This window comes from Cibotium barometz, chromosome 33 (genome assembly GCF_041138505.1).
Source record: "Cibotium barometz isolate CiBa-2024 chromosome 33, ASM4113850v1, whole genome shotgun sequence".
NCBI lineage: Eukaryota > Viridiplantae > Streptophyta > Polypodiopsida > Cyatheales > Cibotiaceae > Cibotium > Cibotium barometz.
In genome coordinates, this window is record NC_141078.1 from 6793072 (window position 1) to 6814123 (window position 21052).

The 21052-nt window shown below is 48.0% G+C and overlaps 1 protein-coding gene across 3 annotated transcripts in view; it reads left to right on the forward strand.

Moving 5' to 3' along the window:
• The window catches only part of LOC147619241 (uncharacterized), a 119073-nt gene that overhangs the window by 5195 nt on the left and 92826 nt on the right, over positions 1–21052 (forward strand). For all 3 annotated transcript variants that reach the window (XM_086772887.1, XM_086772886.1, XM_086772888.1), the window contains exons 2-6: positions 15807–15928; positions 17506–17600; positions 17726–17917; positions 18092–18206; positions 18609–18660. In XM_086772887.1, the coding sequence (XP_086629013.1) occupies positions 15807–15928; positions 17506–17600; positions 17726–17917; positions 18092–18206; positions 18609–18660 (576 nt within the window). The remainder of the gene's footprint in view (positions 1–15806; positions 15929–17505; positions 17601–17725; positions 17918–18091; positions 18207–18608; positions 18661–21052) is intronic.

Below are 21052 nucleotides of genomic sequence, written 5' to 3' on the forward strand. Positions count from 1 at the left end.
CTTCTCAGCCATCTCAAGCAAATTTGCCATCTCAAGGGTTTACAAGGTCTTGTGAAGGGAGGGTGGGTGGGAAAAAAAGAAGAAAAAGAGGCTGCAAATAAAATGCAAGGTGGCTGTCCAACGGTGATGGCCGCCTTCTACCCGATCTCTAAGTCCTGTACAACCCAAACAGTCTCCAATCAGCACCTCAAATCAGCAAACCCTCGACGTCCCACTGTCTCCAAGCTTCAAGCCACCTGGGGCTTTGATACCATGTTAAAAGTGCGCAGCGGAAAGCGTGAGACATAGGCACAAAGAGAGAAATGAATCTGCATGATGATGAAGAAGCAATGATACAAACAACCCTATGCAAGGGGTGGTCCCCGTAGGTGAGGGCATGATGAACAACTACTCCCGTAAGGGAGGACCCGAGCCTGGAAGCCCCTGTCAAGGTGAGTACTAATGAAATAAGAATCTGGCTTTTATAGCCCCTACAGGAGCTGGCCGATGGGTGGCCACCCCTACAACCAAGGGCCCTGAACAGAGGGAAAAATATGGTGCTGGTGCCCAGGATAAATCTTGGCACCCCTGACACTCAACTTGGGCACACTACCAGGAGATGAATAATGCAAACACCCCCTCTCAGATCTTGGGAGAGAAACTGGTCCAAGGAGCTGGAAAAGGAAACCTCCAAAGCAAGTCGAGAAGTCGATTTGCTCCGGCCTCTGCCACTTACTCCAAGAAACTGTTCCCGATCCAGAAGTCGAGCAAAATCCAGAAAATGAACCACCAGATGTCCATATCTCCAACCCAATTTGTATCACACTAGTCCACACAATGTGCTCCCTCTTCAGCCTAAGAAAGGATGTCGTCAGGCCCAGAATGTCTACATCAGATTTGGGAGGTGGGCGGAATAACCACACGGGTGGTCTGTAATGCCAAATGGGATCACCTCCTCTATCCGCCGTGAGAAAAGGGCCACGTTGCCAGAGCCTCAAGAAAGCTTCCCGCCGCTTCCATATGCGATCAGAGCCACCCTGCAACTTCCCACACTGACCGCAGAGGGTATGAATGATGTTGAACCAAATGCTCCTGATGGACTCCGCAAGCGGAGAGTGGGTACCCTCGATGGCTTTGCTGTGCATCTAGCTCGCCGTATGTGCTAGGCTGCAATGCTACTGCAAATCTCCCATCTCTGACATGAGCCTGGTCTCCACTGGTCTCTAGATGGGGCTGGGACTAGTACTGCCAAAATGCGGAGGTGACAACCTCAGCATCTATGGCCCAAGCGACGGTGCCCCAAGTAATGATCTGGGTCGAGGTCCTATCCATCGTGAAGATGCGGAGAATCCGCTGCCAAACGTGCTCAACCCTAAGGCAATCCCAAAGACAATGTCGTTGAGACTCGTGAGGGTGACCGCACCTCGTGGAAGCTGCTGGTCAACCTCCAATGGGCAACCACGTGCCCACGCCAAGCTGCTGTGTGCCACCACAGAAAGAGGGTGATCTTTCAAGGCCAAAAACTGTCCCATAGCCTCTTCCAAAAATTTGAAGGGCTGTGAGAGGCCTTGTGACTGCCAATGTACTGTTGCTGCCGGGGTGCCATCATTTCTCTGGCATCTGGATCTTGCAGCTTAGCGTGGCTTCATATGCAAAGAAGGGGGCATCCAGAGTCTCCTCCCGATTAGCGGGATCATGCAAGGTCTACTCGCCCGGGTCCCACTGGAGGCGCGTGAGAGGTCCGCACTCCCATATCCATAGCCGCCAAAATCTCTCCCTGGCCACCTTGGCCGGTGGTGGGTCTATGTGCCACTCCCGTTCCCAAAATCCAATCACCCACACTCTCTGTAAGGTGCAGCCCACTGAATTCCTCCAAGGGGGGCTCGGATCTCTCTAATCTGCAATGGGATCCAATAGAAAAAGTGAGCAAACCACTGCCCTTATCCGCTCCATGGACTGCTACAAGAATATCATGCCTGGTAAACACGCCTAACCACACTTGGGGGAGTCCGGTTTGGGATAGGAGTCAGCCACTCTTGAGGAATAGCAGAGTCGATGTCGATGCTGAGCCTGTCTCTACCCTGGATCCCTGTTAGGCCTCTCTCCTGCACCTTTGGGGGTAAATGCGCGTGTGCAATCCAATCTCCAAGGGACTTGGCAGGTCCTATGCCCAATGCGCTCCATGATACATGAGGTCAGGCCCCCAACATGTGGCCGCTGTTGGGTAAACGGATTAGGGGGTTCCAGACGAGGGGTTGCCGAAGCTGCTGCTTTGAGGCTACCGGAGCAAGCTGCCCAAGGGCCAGACTGAGGTGATCCCAAGCTCGAAGTAAATTGGCTGCAAATTTGTCCTCAAAAGCTGGGCTAAAACCGCGGGCCCGCATCTCTGTCAAGATCCATTTGGTACTCTGCAGCCAAGGGCTCCTTAATCTCGGGGTGCTTGCTGAAATTTGGGCCAAGAGGAAGTCCTACCAAGGCCGGGAAGGAGTACTCTAACAATCAGCTTGCTCAACAGACTTTGTGTCAATCATGGGTCTTTAGCCCGTTTAATTGGGGAGATCCCTGCTTCTTTGTCTTTGAGAAGGAACCCTTCAAAGAATGCATGAAGCCCGCGGGTGTGCAAAAAGATACAATTTGATCTTTCACCCTCTTCTCCTCTCCTGAGGTGTCTTTAGTAAGACCACCTTTCCATTTGCCCTCACCACCGGCCATGTGTCAGGGAGTTGATCAAGCAATCCCATGTCTTCTCGCATCCCAAGTGTATCCCATGCACCAATCAAGTGATCCCAAATGTTGGAGGCAACATTCTTAAAGATGTGCATTGGATCCAAGAGGTGATGGATCTTTAGTTGTGGCCAAATAAAATGACAATACACCTCAATGTCCTTTGTCTTAGCATGATAGACTGTTACTAGCCAACTGTATGCTACTCATGTTGTCAAAATAAATGACTGTCTTTATCTATGGGCTCACCCATATCACCATGTAGCTTATGAAACTAAGCTACCTTACAAATTGCCATAGTAGTGTCCCTATATCTCTATACTCCATAAGGAAACTGTCGATGTGGTTGTTTCTTTTTTCTCCAACTCACAACACTACTCCCAAAAGTAAACATAAAGTTGTTGGTAGACACTACTAGCCTAATCATCTGTATACCCATGTAGCTATATGTGTCTAGCAACCTCATAGAAAAGTCCACAATCAGTAGTGGACTTTATGTATCTAAGAATCTATCTAGCCATAACCAAGTGTGCTTGTATAAACTAACTCTTAAGTCTAACAACATAGCTCAAATCTGGCCTAGTATTCGTGATGTAGATCAAGCTACCCAATATGCATTTGCATATAGTGGGGTTCTCCAAAAGCCCACATGTATCTATGACACTTAGTATTCTCTCCAATGGCACTGAAATAGGCTTATAGCCTATCATACTATACTTGGACAACATGTCTAAGCTAGTTGATATTGTGCTTTTTCTTTCTATCTTTAGCGGTGCATTTGCCCTATCAACTACTTATTTGCTGATCTAATTCTTTCTATTTTCTACTTCCCTTAGTGCTAGGCTTCATTCTAGCTGAGTCTGCCCTGCATCTCCGGAGGTTTGACAGAAACTCAGTACGAAGGGCTTTGTGTGAATATATGCTCGTGTGTGTGTGTGTGTGTGTGGAGTGCGTGTGTGAGAGCATATCTTGATACAGAGTTCTACATCCACTATTGGGCACTGATGACGTTAGTGGGGATGTCGTAGTATCTAGTCCATACTATGCATAATGGAGTTGATAGTTATATAGTCTCGTGGGTTGACTACCATGAGTATATAACATGCACGTTCCTAAAAGGTGAATTTGGGCATGTTCCTGGATTCATCTAGGTATATAACATGTCTAAGCCATAATATATTTGTAATAGCAAAAGGCCATCAGGTGATCTCACCACCTCTATACCAAGAAAATACCAAAACTTACCTAAATCTTTCATCTCAAATTTCTACTTTGAAAGCATCCTGATATCATGTATGTCAACATCACGAACAGAAGTGATAATCAACCACTGTACCTAGCCAATACGTGCTCGAGAGAATGCCCAGCGAAGTGATGTACCACACGGTGGCAAGAACGTGGCTTACCATCACCACTCTACCAGAGCCTCGTAGAACTCGAGTATAAACACTTTTCTTCGAATACTTAGAAGAAGAGGGGTGAGCTGCTGCTCCGAAGAGATGTCAATGACCACTTGGCATCCAAGATAGCGAACTGGAGTGCCCCTCAAAATCCATTGGAAAGCCTCAATTGGGCGCCAAGTTGGTGCGGGTGTAGAGCCTACCCAAAAACCACACGACTTGTGCCAGTTGATCTGTGCCGTGACAAAAGATCTTGATCGCCTCCGCGAATCTCTGGAGGTTCCCCACATCTCCTGAAAGGTAAGGTGCTATGTCATGTGCAAACTCTGAGTCCAGCAGCTCCTTGTGAGTGCGGAGGGGGGGACGCAATCCTTGAAACCCGGTCTTCTGGGCTGAGAGAAAATTATTCATGGCCTCGGCGCCGAATAGGAAAAGGTAAGGTGCCAGAGGATAGCCCTGCCATACCGAGCGGGAAAGGGGGAATCTGTTACCATGGGCTCCCTGAATGAGAACTTGGCTGTGAGAGGCGGAGTAAAGTCCTGAAACCCCATGAATCCACTCCACGGGGAACCCCATCCGGCTCATCGTGCCCTCTAGAAAGCTCCAATCCAACCGATCATAAGCTTTCTCAAAGTCTAGGAGTAGCACTATGAGGTCCTCCTTCTACTTTCTGACCGAAGCAGTCGCCTCCCAGATGGTGAAGATGTTGTCCAGAATGCTCCGATCTTGAACAAAACGTGTCTAGAGTGTCATGGATCAAGTCAGGGAGGAAAGGCCGAAGTCTTCGACTGATGGCCTTGGCCAAGATTTTGTAGGCGGTCTCTAGAAGGATGATGGGTCTCCACTGGCCAATCTCCAATCTGTCACCACCTTCCTTAGGAATCAAGTGTATCAAACCCTTTGAAAGCCTCTCTGGCATGGCTTCTGTGATCATAATCTCATTGAAGACTGCTTGAAGGCCGCCTTCCATGACATCCCAGTGGCGAAGGAAGAAAGAAATTGGGAGCCCGGGCATTTGCCCCTAGGAAGAGTAGTCAATACATCCACTGGCTCCTCTGCAGTGAAGGGAGCCAATTAGAAGTACCGAAGAGCGAGCGGAACCACCTCTCTTGTATGCCGCCAGACCCTCTCGTGCCCATCCATCAGCTGTGGGGATAATGGGGCACCCGTGGGAGAGATCGGAAAAAATCAGTGGCGATGCCTCTCACATGCAGGGGGGTTAGAAACAATGTCTCCATCCTGTCAACGCAACCTATGATTACCATCTCAACTCCTGTGGGGACCTGCTATCTCAAAGAAGTCTCCCATAGCTCTGTCACCAGCCTGGGTCCAAAAGGAAGTTCTGACATGGTATCTATACTCCACCCTCCTCACTTCAATGGATCAGATCTCCGTACAGGCGGTAGCAAGCTGACTCTCAATCCAAGGGCTATCGGTGGAACACTCGTAAAGTTGCTGAAGAGAAGCTAGACCCCTCCTTAGACTCCTCTGCTGCTCACGGAATCCCTCCAATTTCCTTTGAGCTACTTCATGCAAAAAACTGTTGATCTCACCAAGGCCCACATCCAAGGTGCACGCAACACACCTTGAAATAAAATCCAATCCCGCCCCAATCTGCTCTATCCTGCGGCATATCTCGAGGTCTTGAATAAGGCTGTCTGGAATCCTAGAGCTCGTATGCTTGGCCTGCCTCTAGGGGTCCTCTAAGGTCAGAATAACCGGAGTGTGATCTGAAAAAATAGTGCCTGCCAAGCTGCCGATCACGCCGCCACGGTCGCAAGCTCACTCATCCACATAAAATCTGTCAAGTCGAGACAGGTTGGGGCCATTGCTCCTTCGATTAGACCACGAGAAGCACAGGCTCCCGGGGTTGCGCCCAAACTCTTGAAGCTGCGAAGGATCTTGTCCCTTGAGTGCCAGGATCAACTCCTCCCATGCAGAGCACTCGGCGCCTGAGACTGTGGCCGTGGCTCTTCCGAGTATGTCCTCTGTTGCCTCATTCTTGTTGAAGTCTCCCCCCATGCACCAAAAGTTAGCTTGAGGAAGGGCTTGACAAACTATTCTCTAGAATATGGCTCCACTTGGTGTGACGTTTGGAGCATAGACGTTGAGGAAGCCCACGCAATCCTCTCCAATTGCAACGGTGACCCACTGTGCTTGCCCCCAGACTCTGATACTTGAGCGTGTCTGTCGATAAGAGCTCCTCATTGATAGAAATACAAACTCCTCCTTGCGTCCCGGAGGGGCTAAAAGAGGGGGACCAAAAAGTGTGGCTCCTGCTTGGTAAAATCTCCCCGCAGTGGCGGGTACGCCCCTTAGAGAGGTGGTGCTCTTGGAGGAAGAGAATGTCAATGGATCCCCTAACTATAGCTCTGTGAAGCTTGCCTCTGAGGTTCCCTCGTCTTGGAAAGCCCTAAACCTTGAATGTTCCATGAGGCTATCCGCATATCAGTCTTTGTGGGAAGCGGTACTATCGGAACTTCCCTCCACTCGAAGAGTCTTGGGCGTGGGTTTAGATGGGGAATAATCACTATCAGTCTTGGAGCAAAGGCGTGCCAAGTGGGCGTGGATCCTATCCTCCATGTGTCGCCAGTCTGTCCGAGCGCGAGAGTAGGCATACTCCCAACTCCATCGATCACAATGGAGGTATTTGTGAGAGGGGGGGAGTGGCACTGTGACTGAGATATGTAGGAACACAAATAGCAACACGTCCAAGCTGGAGGCCACACCTCCCCGTCGTTCCTATGGCCTGAGCTTCCAAGCTCCATCCTGGCCAAGGGCCAGAGGTGGGTGAGCAAATTGATGATACGAAGATCGTGAAGATGGTGTGAAAGCTCAATTGTGTGCCCTTGGATGGAGGCAGCCACCGACTCTGAGTTCCCCTGCGTCTCCGGGGCTGCACTTAAAGGAAAAGAAAAGATCATCGTGCCACTCTTTGCGTAGAAGGTCTGGAGTGATGGAACACCACACATATCCGAATGGGCGCTACCGTCTGCTCAAAAAGATTTGCCCCTTCCACTGGGAAACATTGGAAGAAATTGTAATCCAATGGTAGCCCCAAGATCCTGGGGGGCCCAGGGAGAACCCTCACCGGGGAATCGGCGATGGTCATCTCTACCGATTCCGAGAATCTATGGATCAAATGGTGAATGAAACTTGATGGTTGCTTCCGCTCCGGGTCGGGTGTTGCTGGAGGGCGGCGGGAGTGCTTTGGAGAGGCGGAGGGAGGGGGGAGTGTGGGCTTAGAGGAACAGGATGGGGCAGAGGGGATTGTTGCGGGAAAAGTTGGAAGCGAGGATGGGAGAGGAGGCGGAAAAAGGGGGAAAGGGGGGGGGGGGGCGCGATGGGAGGAGGGACCAGTTGAGAGTGATCCATTGGAGAGGGAGACTAGGAGGGCCTCGTCGGGGGTTGAGTGGGGCTAGCTGGCCTCACTGGAAATTGAGAAATGGAGGAGAAATCTCGGCGGGGAAGCGACCGCCAAATCGGAGGAGCCAGAGGGACCCTCTCCGTGGCCAGAGGGGGCTCACCGACGGCGATAAATGCTCGAAATGGTTCGTTGACAGAACCGAATCCTCCTGTACTCTACCAGCCTGGCGCGCCTGGTGGCGACGCTCAGCTCTGGTAGTGGGCTGGCAGCTCGGGCGCAGGCCAATCGTCCGCCACTCTCTTGCACCATGGTCGTCCACGGCCGAATCTTGGTGCTACGCTGCCTGAGAGCATGCCTCTCTCTCTGCCCCCTGGTGAGGATCTGAACGAGAACCTGTTAGGTGGGGGGGGGGGACCACTGGGCGGTCTCCTTGACTGGCGCTGAGGGCAAGCTCTAGTGAGGTGGCTCATCTGCCTACAAATGAAACACTGTCCTGGGAGGCCTGAGTACTCCACTCGCTGAATGATGGGGTCGCCCCGAAGGCATGGGCTAGATATGACATGAGGCAATGTCTCCAGCGAGGCAATACAAATGCGAAGAGATGGAATCCTGGCCGCCCGTGCGAGAGACGAGGCAGTAGTGGGGGGGATTCCATCACTCTCCCTATGGCTCCACCTATCACCGAGAGAAGAGAAGGGTATTCCTTCCTAAGGCCTAGGAAGCAGACTGTCACTGGGAAGCCGCCACGGCAGCCAGATGGTCAGACATGGGGTCGAAGCAGTGCTGTCACTGTGCAAAGAAGGCCTGTGTTGTATGCAGTGCAACAGGGCTTAGTTGCATGACTCAATCTGATGCAGCTGGCGAGTCGAACTACACGTGATAGTAGCCATGCCCTTGAGGATGAATGTCTATGATCTTTGCATGCCCACAGATGAGGCTCGCCTACAAAAGATCTATGAGTTGTCCGCGTGCTGGGCGGCTATCGACAATCTTGCATACTAGAGTGGATGCCTCTAATGATGCAATAGTCGTAGCGAGGAGCTGAAGGTTTGCTTTGGAAAATGATAAAAAGCAAGTAATGGCGGTCTCGGTCAGGGTTTACGGAGCGACTGCGATGGAGTCCTCTTGAGGGTGAAGACCAGAAAAAGCCGGGACTTGCCGATGGGAGAAAGCTCGGAGAATTGAGAAAAGTGCTTGAAGATGACGGAGGTGGCGAAACGGGGGAGAGGCTATCGAGAAGGAAGGGGGAGACCAGGGAAAGAAGGGGGGGGGAGATAGAAAGAAAGAAAGAAAGATAGATATATTAAGCGTCTACTAAAGACCCAATGGGCCTATGAGACCAAAGTTCTATGCTTGGAAAGAGGATGAGTTATACCGACTTTTCTTAGGGCCGAACTGCAAAAGAGGCATGGAGGAAACTCCGAGAACATGGCCCTCCCGCACCTATCACCTGCCCGGACACATGGCACTCCTATGCACGCTCCCTCTATCATATCCCCCATCAGCCACCCCTACCCCCACCACCAGATCCCCGCCCCACCACCTCCACCTTCTGCACAGAGGGCATGGTCCTCAAGGCCATTCGTAGACTACGCAATGGGCGAGCCCAAGATCACGAGGGACTCACTCTGCTGAGTACATCTCACATGCCCATGATACCCTAGCATCCCTACTAGCCTACATGTTCAATAGAGCCCTTTGTGAAGGATTTCCACCCTCTTGGTCCACCAACACCATCACCCCCATCCTCAAAGCCAGAGATCCACTTGATCCTAATAACTACAGGACGATCATGATTGGCCACACATTGGCCAAACTCTATGCATCAGTGCTAGAGGCGGAGCTCAGTTCATTGCAGAGAGCCAGGGATGCAGAGCCTCAGGACAGGTTGGCTTTTGGAGGAGCTACTCTACCCTTGACCACATCTTCACCCTCCGTGCCATCATCGAGGAGGGTAGAGCACGACACCAGAGGATTTACTGCTGCTTTGTGGATTTCTGTAAAGCTTTTGATACTGTACCCCGAGCCCGCCTCTTACACGGTCTACGGGGGATCGAAGTCCCATCTGACATGGTTTGGAGCATCATGGCCCTCTATGAGTCCCTCACCGGACGAGTGAGCCCCCCAGGAAGTACATCACAGCCTACAGGAGATTTCCAGCACTATTGGGGTGAAACAGGGCTGCCCTCTATCACCCACTCTTTTCGGCCTCTACATTGATGAGATCTCGAGCTTCATTGATGGATTAGGCGGGGCTGGTCCCACATTGGCAAGCATATTGATCCCCATACTACTTTATGCAGATGACATCGTCCTCCTCTCAAACTCAGCTGAAGGGCTTCAAAGACAATTGGATGCCTTACATGACTTTTGCACTCAGCGGGACCTCTCCGTTAACCTTGGTAAGACCAAGGTAATGGTCTTCAATACGTGTTGCCCCGTCACATCCAGATTGAGCTTCACATATAGAGGGGATGTTGTGGAGATTGTCTCATCCTATGTCTACCTTGGTGTCACTTTCAGTGGCCCACACTTTACCATGCTTCCCGCAGCACATGCCAGAGTGACGCGGGGATATGCAGCCTTGAGCCTACTTGAGGGGCAGTGCTTCCAGGCACATTTCCAGGAGCCCAGGACGAAGGGCTGGCTTTTCGACACCCTTGTCACACCAGCCTTGATGTATGGAGCAGCTTTCTGGGGGCCATATTTATCCGATGAGGATTGGTAGTGAGTTGAGAGGCCCCAGGTCATGATGTTCTCCCGTATGATCCGTAGCAAACCATCATTCCCACACCAGATTATCCAGGCAGAGTTTGCTGCAGCCCTGATGGTAGTGGAGGCACTCTTCTAGATAGTCACATACCTCCATCGCATGAGTCACATGGATCCCCACAGGTACCCGAGGCTTGCCCTGGAGTCCTCCAGATAGCTAGCACTTGAGGGGCACTCTGGAGTATGGTGTGCATTAGTTTCCACTTGGTTCTCAGTATATGGGCTTTGCATGGACTGCCTACCCACCCTTCAGTACAGTTTGGATTCCCCTTTTCTCCGGTTGTCTCACGAGGATACCAACCGGGTTATCCAGTCAGATCTTCTTAGCCTCTACACACATTGCACATGGATCACACCCCCGGAGCTCCCCACGAAGATGCACTTTTACAGAGACCACTTCCTCACACTCACTGAGGATGGATTCATCCAGCAGCCAGGCTACTTGAGTGTTCACATGTCCCATGCCATGCGGATTGCGATTGGCCAGATACGGGTTTCTTCCCACCGCCTCAGAGTGGAGATAGGTAGAGCTGAGCGCATCTTCAGAGCCGGGAAGCTCATACGGACACCCAGAGAGGAGAGGATCTGCCGACTATGCCACACAGAGGTTGAGACGGAGGAGCACTACATATGCCGCTGTCCAGTATACCATGAGATCCGCGGGAGGTTTCACTGTCTATTTTGTGAGGGATTCGGTCCACTCTCCTTGATCATTGACTTCGAGTACGAGCGTTGCCTGGTCCTCTTCCTGCTTGAGCTCCGCAAACACAGGGACACCTTCTTGTGACACAGGCCCCAGCTACCCCGCCCCCTCCCTCGGCAACCAGCCATCACCAGTTTCTTTCGGACCGAGGAGGTGGAGGACACCGACATAGTGGATCTTGTGGACCCTACACGAGCTGCATTGGGCCTACCTTGCCCGAGAGGAGTTACCTGGGACTGAGCCTCAGCACTCCTGCTTGCCCGACGCCCTCGACCACCCACGATCGCCTCATCAGCTCCAGATCCAGGACATGCTCCACCGCCATCGAGCTACCTTTCCACGTGATGTAGCTGAGCGAGACCTCTCGGCCATACTCGTCAGCCCCATGCTTGACATTTCGGAGAGTGGTATACCATCTACTCGGAGCTGATGTTGCTCCCATGTTTTTGTGTTCTTAGTATTCCATGATGAGTTTCCAGGGACAGTTTTGTATCACCCCAGTGAGATAGCTATATTTATGTTTTCTTTCTGTTTTATTTTACATTCCATGATGAGATATGCCATGGGCATTATTGTATCACTTTGGTCTCATAGGCCCATTGGGTCTTTAGGGGACGCGTGATATATCTTTCTTTCTCTCTCCCGCACACGCTCGCAGTTGGCCGCTAAACTCTCTCTCTCTCTCTCTCTCTCTCTTTCTTTCTTTTCCAGATAGTGTATTAGATGTCACATGGTTGTAACTTTGGTCTCATAGGTCACTTTGGCCTTTTGAAGACGTTAATATTACATTTCATTTCTCTCTCTCTCTCTCTCTCTCTCTCTCTCTCTCTCTCTCTCTCTCTCTCTCTCTCCCCGCCCCCTCCCTCGGCAGCCAACCATCACAAGTTTCTTTCGGACCCAGGAGGTGGAGGACACCGACATAGTGGATCTTGTGGACCCTCCACGAGCTGCTCTGGGCCTATCTCGCCTAAGAGGAGTTACTTTGGAGCGAGCCTCTGCACTCTAGCATGCCCCTACCCCCCCCCCCCCCCCCCCCGCGCGGTCGGCCACGATCACCTCATCAGCTCCAGATCTAGGACATGCTCCACCGCCATCGAGCTACCTTTCCACGTGACATAGCTGAGGGAGACCTCTTGGCCATACTCGTCAGCCCCATGCTTGACATTTTGGAGAGTGGTATACCATCTACTTGGAGCTGAGGTTGCTCCCATGTTTTTATGTTCTCAGTATTCCATGACGAGTTTCCATGGATAGTTTTGTATCACCCTAGGAAGATAGCTATATTTATGTTTCATTCTGTTTTATTTTCCATTCCATGATGAGATATGCCATGGACATTATTGTATCACTTTGGTCTCATAGGCCCATTGGGTCTTTAGAGACGCGTAACATATCTTTCTTTCTTTCTCTAGGCTACCAGACTCCCAGACTACATCAGAGGGAGATCACAGAGATACGGGCTCGACATCAGCACCATATCCAGGAGCGGCTAGCTCACTTACACTCACACCCGGAGATCATGCTCCGAGGTATTTTTGCCTCGCCATCGCCTATATATCACATATTACACCCCCATTATGGTACTGGTTGGAGCTAGACAGATCTGCATTGCATTCTTGTATACCCTATGCATATAGGTTGCATACTGAGCGTCTATCAATAGTGCTACATCCATCACCCCCCCCCCCCACTAGCTCAGTACTTTCATAGTTTATTTCATTTTCATTTTGTCCCCTTTTTTTTTTTTCTGGACATCCAGAAGACGTTGACAGTTGTACATTGATTTGTCTCATAGGTCGAGTTCGGCCTCTAGTAGACGTTAATACAACTTTCTTTCTTTCTTTCTTTCTCTCTCCCGCAAGTCTCTCTCTCTCTTGTCCCCCCTACTGCAAGTCTCTCTCTTTCTCTCCTCTCTCCCCCCTACTGCAAGTGTCTCTCTCTCTCGGGCAACTTTCACTACGTTTGTAATCTTTTTAGCACGTTTTCCAAACGTACTAAACGTATTGTTCACTATGTTTGGAACCACTCTGACTGTCAGTGAGTATGCTCTCTCTCTCTCTCTCTCCCCCCCCTACTGCAAGTGTCTCTCTCTCTCTCGGGCAACGTTCACTACGTTTGAAATCTTTTCAGTAGGTTTTCCAAGCGTACTAAACGTATCGTTCACTACGTTTGGAACACCACTCTAACTGGCAGTGAGTATGGTGGTGGGTGTCTGCTGACACTCACGAAGAACAATCATGAATCTCCTCAGCCATACACAATTTATTGTGGTTGTAAAGCCTGCCTTGCACCCAGCCTCACAAGTAGATGTGGCAACAGTGGGCTGCTTTTTGCTCAACCATGATATGCACGAATGCCCCCAAAAAGAAACAATTTCCAGTGGTGGATTGCCGTGTATCATAGTTACCAGCTGAGTCAGAATCACTGTAAGCATGTAACTGCAAGCTATCCCCCCGCAGCCTTCAATGCTACGGTAGATTGTTTATGGTTGCGGAGGTTGCTTGCTTTGTAAGTGTTAGCAGATACCCACTACCATACTCACTGTTAGCTTGAGTGCTGTGGCCATGGCCTGGAATCCAGTTTTCCATGCACGTACAAAGCACATATAGATACATTATCACTATGTGTGGGAGAGGCTATATGCAGGGGAGATCACTTATACCTATTGCTCTACACAAGATAACGTTGTAGATCTGTTTACGAAGGCATTGCCTCGAGAGAAGTTTGAAGCTTTCTTCCGCAATGCTTTAGGCTTACTCTCCCACAAAGAGTGATGTGCATCCTTGTACAGATTCACATTACTACTACATGGGGGATTTGAGGACATATGCTTATATGTAGGAGCATGTGAATAGGCACTTAACTCCAGGCCCCAGGGGCACTTTTGTCCTCGGGTTTTCCCTTTTGGACATCTGGTGTGAAATGAATCCCAGGCTACGTTAATTATTATCACTTGTACTTGTCACTTATCATATTATGTGTAAATATACTTGCAAGCACTTCTCCCTCTGTCGGTCACCGTCGAGCCAGACGGAGACCGAGAGCAACCAGGCTACCAGACTCCCAGACTACTTCAGAGGGAGATCATAGAGATACGGGCTCGACATTAGCACCATATCCAGGTGCGGCTAGCTCACTTACACTCACACCCGGAGATCATTCTCTGAGGTATTTTTGCCTCGCCATCGCCTATGTATCACATATTACACTCCCATTATGGTACCGGTTGGAGCTAGACAGATCTCCATTGCATTCTTGTATACCCTACGCATATAGGTTGCATACTGAGCCTCTAGCCGTAGTGCTCCATCCATCACACCCCCCCACTAGCTCAGTACTTTCATACTTTATTTCATGTTCATTTTGTCCTTTTTTTTTCTGGACATCCAGAAGACATTGACAGTTGTACATTGATTTGTCTCATAGGTCGAGTTCGGCCTCTAGTAGACGTTAATACAGCTTTCTTTCTTCTTTCTTTCTTTCTCTCTCTCTCAATCGATTTGCTTCCTTTGTGTGCGGGTGTGAGCTTCCATTGTCCCACAAGCCCTAACATTAGGTTGCTGTGAGCCAACACCACCACCCCTTTAAACTCACCCGCATGCGTATCCATCCCCGCTTCCATGCATATAAGCGCCCGTATACGCTTCCAACCTTCACCCACCGCATGTGCCCCACGCATCACCTGGATCCCCCTCAAATTTGCCAGCACCTCTCAGCTCTTCAATAATGTAGCTCCTTACCTTCTCTATTGACCTCTTCCTCCTTCAGTACAACCAACACAACAGAAACCTCACCATGGAAGTTGCAACAAGCAACCAAGTCGCCCAATCTCTTGTAGTACCATGAGATGTGGGAACCATCCACTTCCGCACCAAAGAATTCCGGACCACCATTGGTACTAGCCAATCAAATGTGGGTAGTCCTGGCACAAGAACCCACAACTAAAGGCATGGGCCCCTTCTATCACTTCAGCTTTATTTACGGGGCCAAACGACTTACAATGCTTGAGATGAGGCCTTGTATCAAGCATTTCTACACCAACACTACTGTTCTTGGTATAGGCAGCCAGTTTACTTTTTCAGTTTTCAGTTTTCCCATAGATCAGTATTTTCATGGACATATTGTACTACTGTTTGGTCTCTCATCGACCCTTTGGGTCTTTTTAAAACGTTAATAAAATCATGGAGATGCCCCACCGTAGAGAGGGGTCTTATTTGCAGCTTTCTGCTCGTTCTTGGATGAGGATGGCATCCTCACTTGATGAGGTGGTGGGCACCATCACAGCCAAGCCCCCCTTGCTGCTCGCAGAGGTATGTATGATTCACAATCTATATGTATATACTGGAACGTTGTAATAGACACATGGCTACTCGTTTTGCTACAGATATTTAGTGCTGGTAGCCAGTCTTTTTTTTTTTTTCCATTCCAGTTTCTTTTTCCATGGATTAGCATTATCATGGAGCTGCTGTATCACTTATTGGTCTCATAGATCCTCATGGTCTTTTGGGGATGTTAATATATCTTTCTTCCTTTTGTGCATAGAATCTAGTTCCTTCTGTGACAAAGTATCTCGTGTACATGGATTCTTCTTTGTAATACAACATGTTGGCATGCTTGGTTGCAGCTCGTCACTTTTTTTTTTGGGACAAAGTATTCACTCATGGAGGTTTTACTGTGAGAAAAGAGCTTGTTTGTATACATTGTGCTTGTAGTTGAGCACCAGAAAATCTCCAAGCATGGAAAGAGTGCTGGATAGGTCTTTGTAGCGAGAAAGAGGGTAGATAGACTAACATTTGGTGTTTTGTAGTGAGCAAGCTGGTAGTGATGGATAGACTAACATTTGGTGTGGTGTTCTTCACAGTGAGCATACAAAATGTTTACTTATTGAGTCTGGAGCAGCTCAGCTATGGCATCATAAGCAAACAAAGTTTGGAAAATCATTGCGAACTTCAAGTCGCCTTATTCTTCTTACTGGACCGCCAGGTATGAATTGCTACTTTCAGATAAGGTTTTTGACTGCACAAAGTACTGCATGGTTTCAAAGATTGGGGTGTTTTAACAGTAGTGCAAGGTAGTAGGTTTTCTGCTTCTCTTTGACTACACCTGGGCACTTAATGTACATCTGAATTCTGACCGAGTCTGTCCCAGCTTTGGACTCTTTTCGTCTTGATCTAATAATTTGTTGAAGATATAGTACTCATGACAGGTTTGGTGTGACGTCAAATGCATCAGTCCGTACCACCCAGATGCATGTGTCATATAAGGGACATAACTAGGGTTAGGTTTAACTAGAGAAAGCTCACTTAATGTTGCAAGCTATGATTTAAAAGAGGATTTTGAGAGAGTGTCAGTGGGAATGGACAGAATAGGTTTAAGATGTACTGGCCCATGCGAGTGTGGGGAAGCCAAGGAAAGAAAGACAGAAGGAAAACTCACTTAATGTTGCAAGCTATGATTTCAAAGAGGATTTTGAGAGAGAGTGGGTGGGAATGGACAGGATAGGTTTAAGATGTACTGGCCCGGGGGAGTGTGGGGAAGCCACGGAAAGAAAGAAAGAAGTTTTATTAACATTTGTGGGGGGTCAAAATGGGTTTAAGATGCACTGGCCTGTGGTAATGTGGAAAGAAAGAAGGAAATAAAATTTTAATAACATTTGCAGGGGGTCAAACTGGGCCCATGAGATAAAAATAATGCATAATGTCTAGTAGAATTGTGGTGAAAGATGCATAAGGCATCTTCAAACACATAGAAAGTAAAGAAGAAAAGAAAAACTAGAATCCTACTAATCTCTCATGGAGTCAAGAGATATCTTATTTCGAGACTGACAGGGTTACATAATTATCAAACTATTGCTTATGTTGATCCTCTAAGATAAAAAAGGGTGCTCTGGCTGGTCGGGTGTATCTCACTCTGATCACGATGTCTACGAGTGCTTCTGACAGGAGGCCTTGTTTGTTGGGTCTCAGAATTGTGGGGTGTATTGCAAGTCATCTGTCAGCGACTAGAGGCAGCTAGTCGTTTTGATTTTGCAATGAGGGTGCCCCTGTGGTCGTGGTTGCTCTAACTGGAAACAGCATACAATTTCCAGCCAGCTTGGAACAGCCAAAACGGTGCCTAATTTTGGCCCAGGGATGTGCAGCCTGCCACTCAATCAATAGGGCCCGGGCTCTTTAAAAAGTAAAAAAAAGAAGGTATTTTTTCTGCCCTAGGGCAGCTGACAGAAGCTGACTGGGGCTAGAGGGAAGATTTTCCCTCTAATTAGGCCTGCCACTTATGCTTAGCACAGGGTTGTTTTCTTCAATCCCCTGTTCAACTCCCACTGATGGTCTCATGGTCACTAAATAGACAAGGTTGCTCACAAATTTGTTGCATACCACTGTAAACAGTTTTAGGTCTTTAAATTTTGTTTGGAGGGGGCTGATTTGAGGTGTTGAATAGGGGCACCGCCAATAATTGTGATAGGAGTTTATCACTAATTTGAGTTGAATAATGGATTCTTCAATAACTTCAAGTTTCCTGATCATCGTCTTATGATAGGCATCACCACTTGACATCTGCAGGCACAGAAATTTATCAGGAGAAGCTAGTGAGGGCACTTGCACAACACCTCCAAACATCATTATTGGTTCTTGACAGTGACCTCCTAGCTACCCAGGTTTGGAAAAATGGTCATCTTTTTGAGTTACCACTTGGTTTGGCAGAATTGTAAGGAGGAATAAAATGCCTTTGCATCCGTGTTGAAACATGAGCAAGTGTTACATTAAATGTTTGGTTGTGCAGCATTGTAAGCAAGATACTCATGATGCACTGTCCGACTCTGGAGAAGAAAGTGGTCTCAGCACACCAGATGAAGGAGAGATTTGGACTTTTAGCACCGGTGATGATGAGGCCGGAAATGATGAAGTGGAGCCATCCAGTAAAAAGCCAACACCGCCAGCGAAAACTCCTGTGCAAACGTTGGGACAGATTGTGGTGTGAAGCTATCCCATTTATGGAAGTTTCAGCATTAGCTTTTGCAGTGATACTGAAGAAAATCTGAGTTTTAGATTGATATATTGCCCTTATGTTGCATTTAAGGTTTGATTGCATTGTTGGATGCTTGAAGAAAGGTACAATTTAGAGACGTTTTTTTGTTTATGTTGGTAGGGGCTCAAAGACAGAGCTGCTGGAGCTAAAGGAGCATTGCATGTGGGTAAGTCAGAGGAGCAAGACGATGAAGAAGATTCAGAAGAGGAGCCTCACTCAGATGGTGTTAAAATAGGTGTGTGAGGTTTGCATGAAGTATTTTTCTTCCAGTAGTAATGAAAGAAGCTGTAGTTTGAGAAGAGGAAGCATGATCATGCATGATGGGTTATGATACTGATGCAATTACTGAACCAGCTACCGTGTGTTTTTTGTTTGTTTGTGTGTGTGTGTGTGTGTGTGTGTGGTGTGGGGGGGGGGGTGAGCGCACGTGCTAGCCTTTATCATGGCTGAGTCTGCCCTTCATTTCTGGCGAAGGGATAGAAACTCAATTCATTGGTTTATCTGTGAAGATTTCTCTAGTAGCGTGACATATCTTAATGCATGATCCTGCAGTCACTCTTGGGTGCTGATGACTTGAGTGGGGATGTCATGACACTGATTAAACTTTTTATTTTTATTTTTAACCTTTATGGTACAGGTGACCGGGTTAGATTTATTGGAAGCAAGGACACAAAAGGAGCAAGAAAAAGGTGGTGCACTCCGGCTCTTTGTTGTTTGCCTTCTTTCCATCTTAAGCTTGGTGGATAAGCTCTACGGTGTTGTGAGAAAAGCTAACAAGGTGCTACAGTTAGCAGAATGATCCTGATAGCATAGAAGACATTTTATTCAAAACAAAGAAGAGATTTTATTTCCTCTTGAATGTTATAAGTATAATATCCCTAAGATATCCTTAAGATCTTCCATATTTTAAGATGAAGAAGGAACTTTGAAGCTGCAACTGTTGTGCTATAGGCATGATTGTATCTCATTTTTGTTGTGTCATGATCTTCTTCATGTCCTTAATTGATTCTAGAGGCTCCTAATTTCAAGATGTGCACTTGATGAGAATCGAAATCCACCTTGGGTTGCTGCGAATCCACCTCGCTCAATTGGAGTTACCCGGACTGGGCCTCCCCATTCCGGCATGTGCGGCGCCCCCGGACATCGGCCACGATCCTGCCATAAGCTCTAGATCCACGACATGCTCCATTGCCGTTGACCTACCTTTCCACGTGACGTAGCTGAGGGAGACCTCTTGGCCATACACATCTTTTTTTCCGGGGAAATAGATCCTTTTTTTTAAAGTTTTTCTGGGGAAATAGATCCTATTAGTTATGTAAAGAACCAGCCAGCAGGTTGCAGTACAGCTCGGAACTTTCAAAAGAGGAAACGCACTGGTGAGGGTAGGGTAGTCTCCTCCATAGCTAGCCGCTCTTGTAGGGAACTACCTCATACGATCATTCTCTCCCTCCCTCCCTTAAGCCTTTCTCAAGACCCAAAGTTCAAAGTTCAAACTTCACACACTAGGATGATGATGTTTTCTATACCCACTTTTGGAGCTCTCTCTATACTCTACCGGTTCATTTCAGTTCATTTCATTTTACTTTGTACCCTTGAATCTTGATGATGTATCCAGATGATGATGATGGACTATTTTGGTCTCATAGGTCATTTTGGCCTTTTGTAGACATTTAATACAGCTTTCTTTCTTTCACACACACACTCTGTCTCCCTCTCATACACACCCTCTCTCTCCCTCCCTTAAGGCTTATACATACACACTCTAGCCTCTCTCTCTCTCTCTCTCAACTTGCACTATATATATTATATCTATCTATCACTATATATATATATATATATAAAACAGACGCACGCCTCTAACGTCTCTAAAAAATACGAGTCTTTTGAGGCGCGTACCATACCCGCCTCGTACCAAACGCCTATGACGCCTCTAACAACCTTGATCCTGGGGGCCCCTAACCCCATTGGATTAGATTCCTAATCCGTAGATTAGTGTCTAGATACATAACATTTTCCCCCTCTCTAAACATTTATTGTTAAATGAAATTAGGGAAACACTTACTCAAACTAGCTCCCATTCAGTTGAGTCCTGTGCACCATCTTTCCACTTAATCTTATATTTAGGGATCAACTTGTTCCGAAGTTGTCTTTCTGTGAAATCTGTCACCTTCTCAGATTCACGTGGAACATGGGACAAGTCCTCAACCTAAACAAGTTTTTGAGAAGTAACAAGGTTATCCTTCGCTCCTAGGATCTCTTTCATTTGATTGACATGAAAGACTTGATGAACTTTCACATTCGGAGGCAAATCTAGTCTATAAGCAACCTCACCAATCATTTTCAAGATCCTATAAGGTCCACAATAGCTAGGGGATAACTTCCCTACCTTCCCAGTATGTAATCTCTTTGAACTCTTGGGCACTCTCAAATAAACTAGCATTCCTTTGGTAAACTCCTTCCGTGAAAGCTGCCTATTAGCATAAAATCATGCACGATCTTGTGCACTTTTGATAGCCTCTTGTGCATTGACTAGCATTTCCCGCATATCTGCTAAGAATCTCTAGCTGCATCAACATGTATACCCTTAAAGTCCAACTATTACTCGAGATCTAGGTTGGTATTTGTACATTAGCATAAATAGACTATAACTAGTAGTTGCATGCATAGCACTATTATAGGCAAACTCGACCATTGGGATGTAGTTCTCCCAATCTGATGGTCTCTTGGAGATGTATGGGCGAAGCATATCCTCAAAAACTTGATTCAGCAAAAACATTGCCAAAAAAAACATTACCGCACTTTTGTGAGAAGAAAGAATTCATGACTCTTGTGCCCAAAAAGTGTGCACATCTCGAACGTCGTGCATGCTCCTGTGACCCCCCCCCCGTGCTTGGCGTCGCCTGCACCCCCCCCCTCTCGTAGCTTTGCTGCCCGCTCCCCCTTTTGCTACGCTCCTTTCGCTGCCCCTGTAACTCGCAGCGGTGAGTGCCCAGGGGACTAGGGCCTTTGACATACTTGTTGATACCATCAAAGCATATTAAAACATTTAAACATGGCCACAACCTTAACACATATCCATCA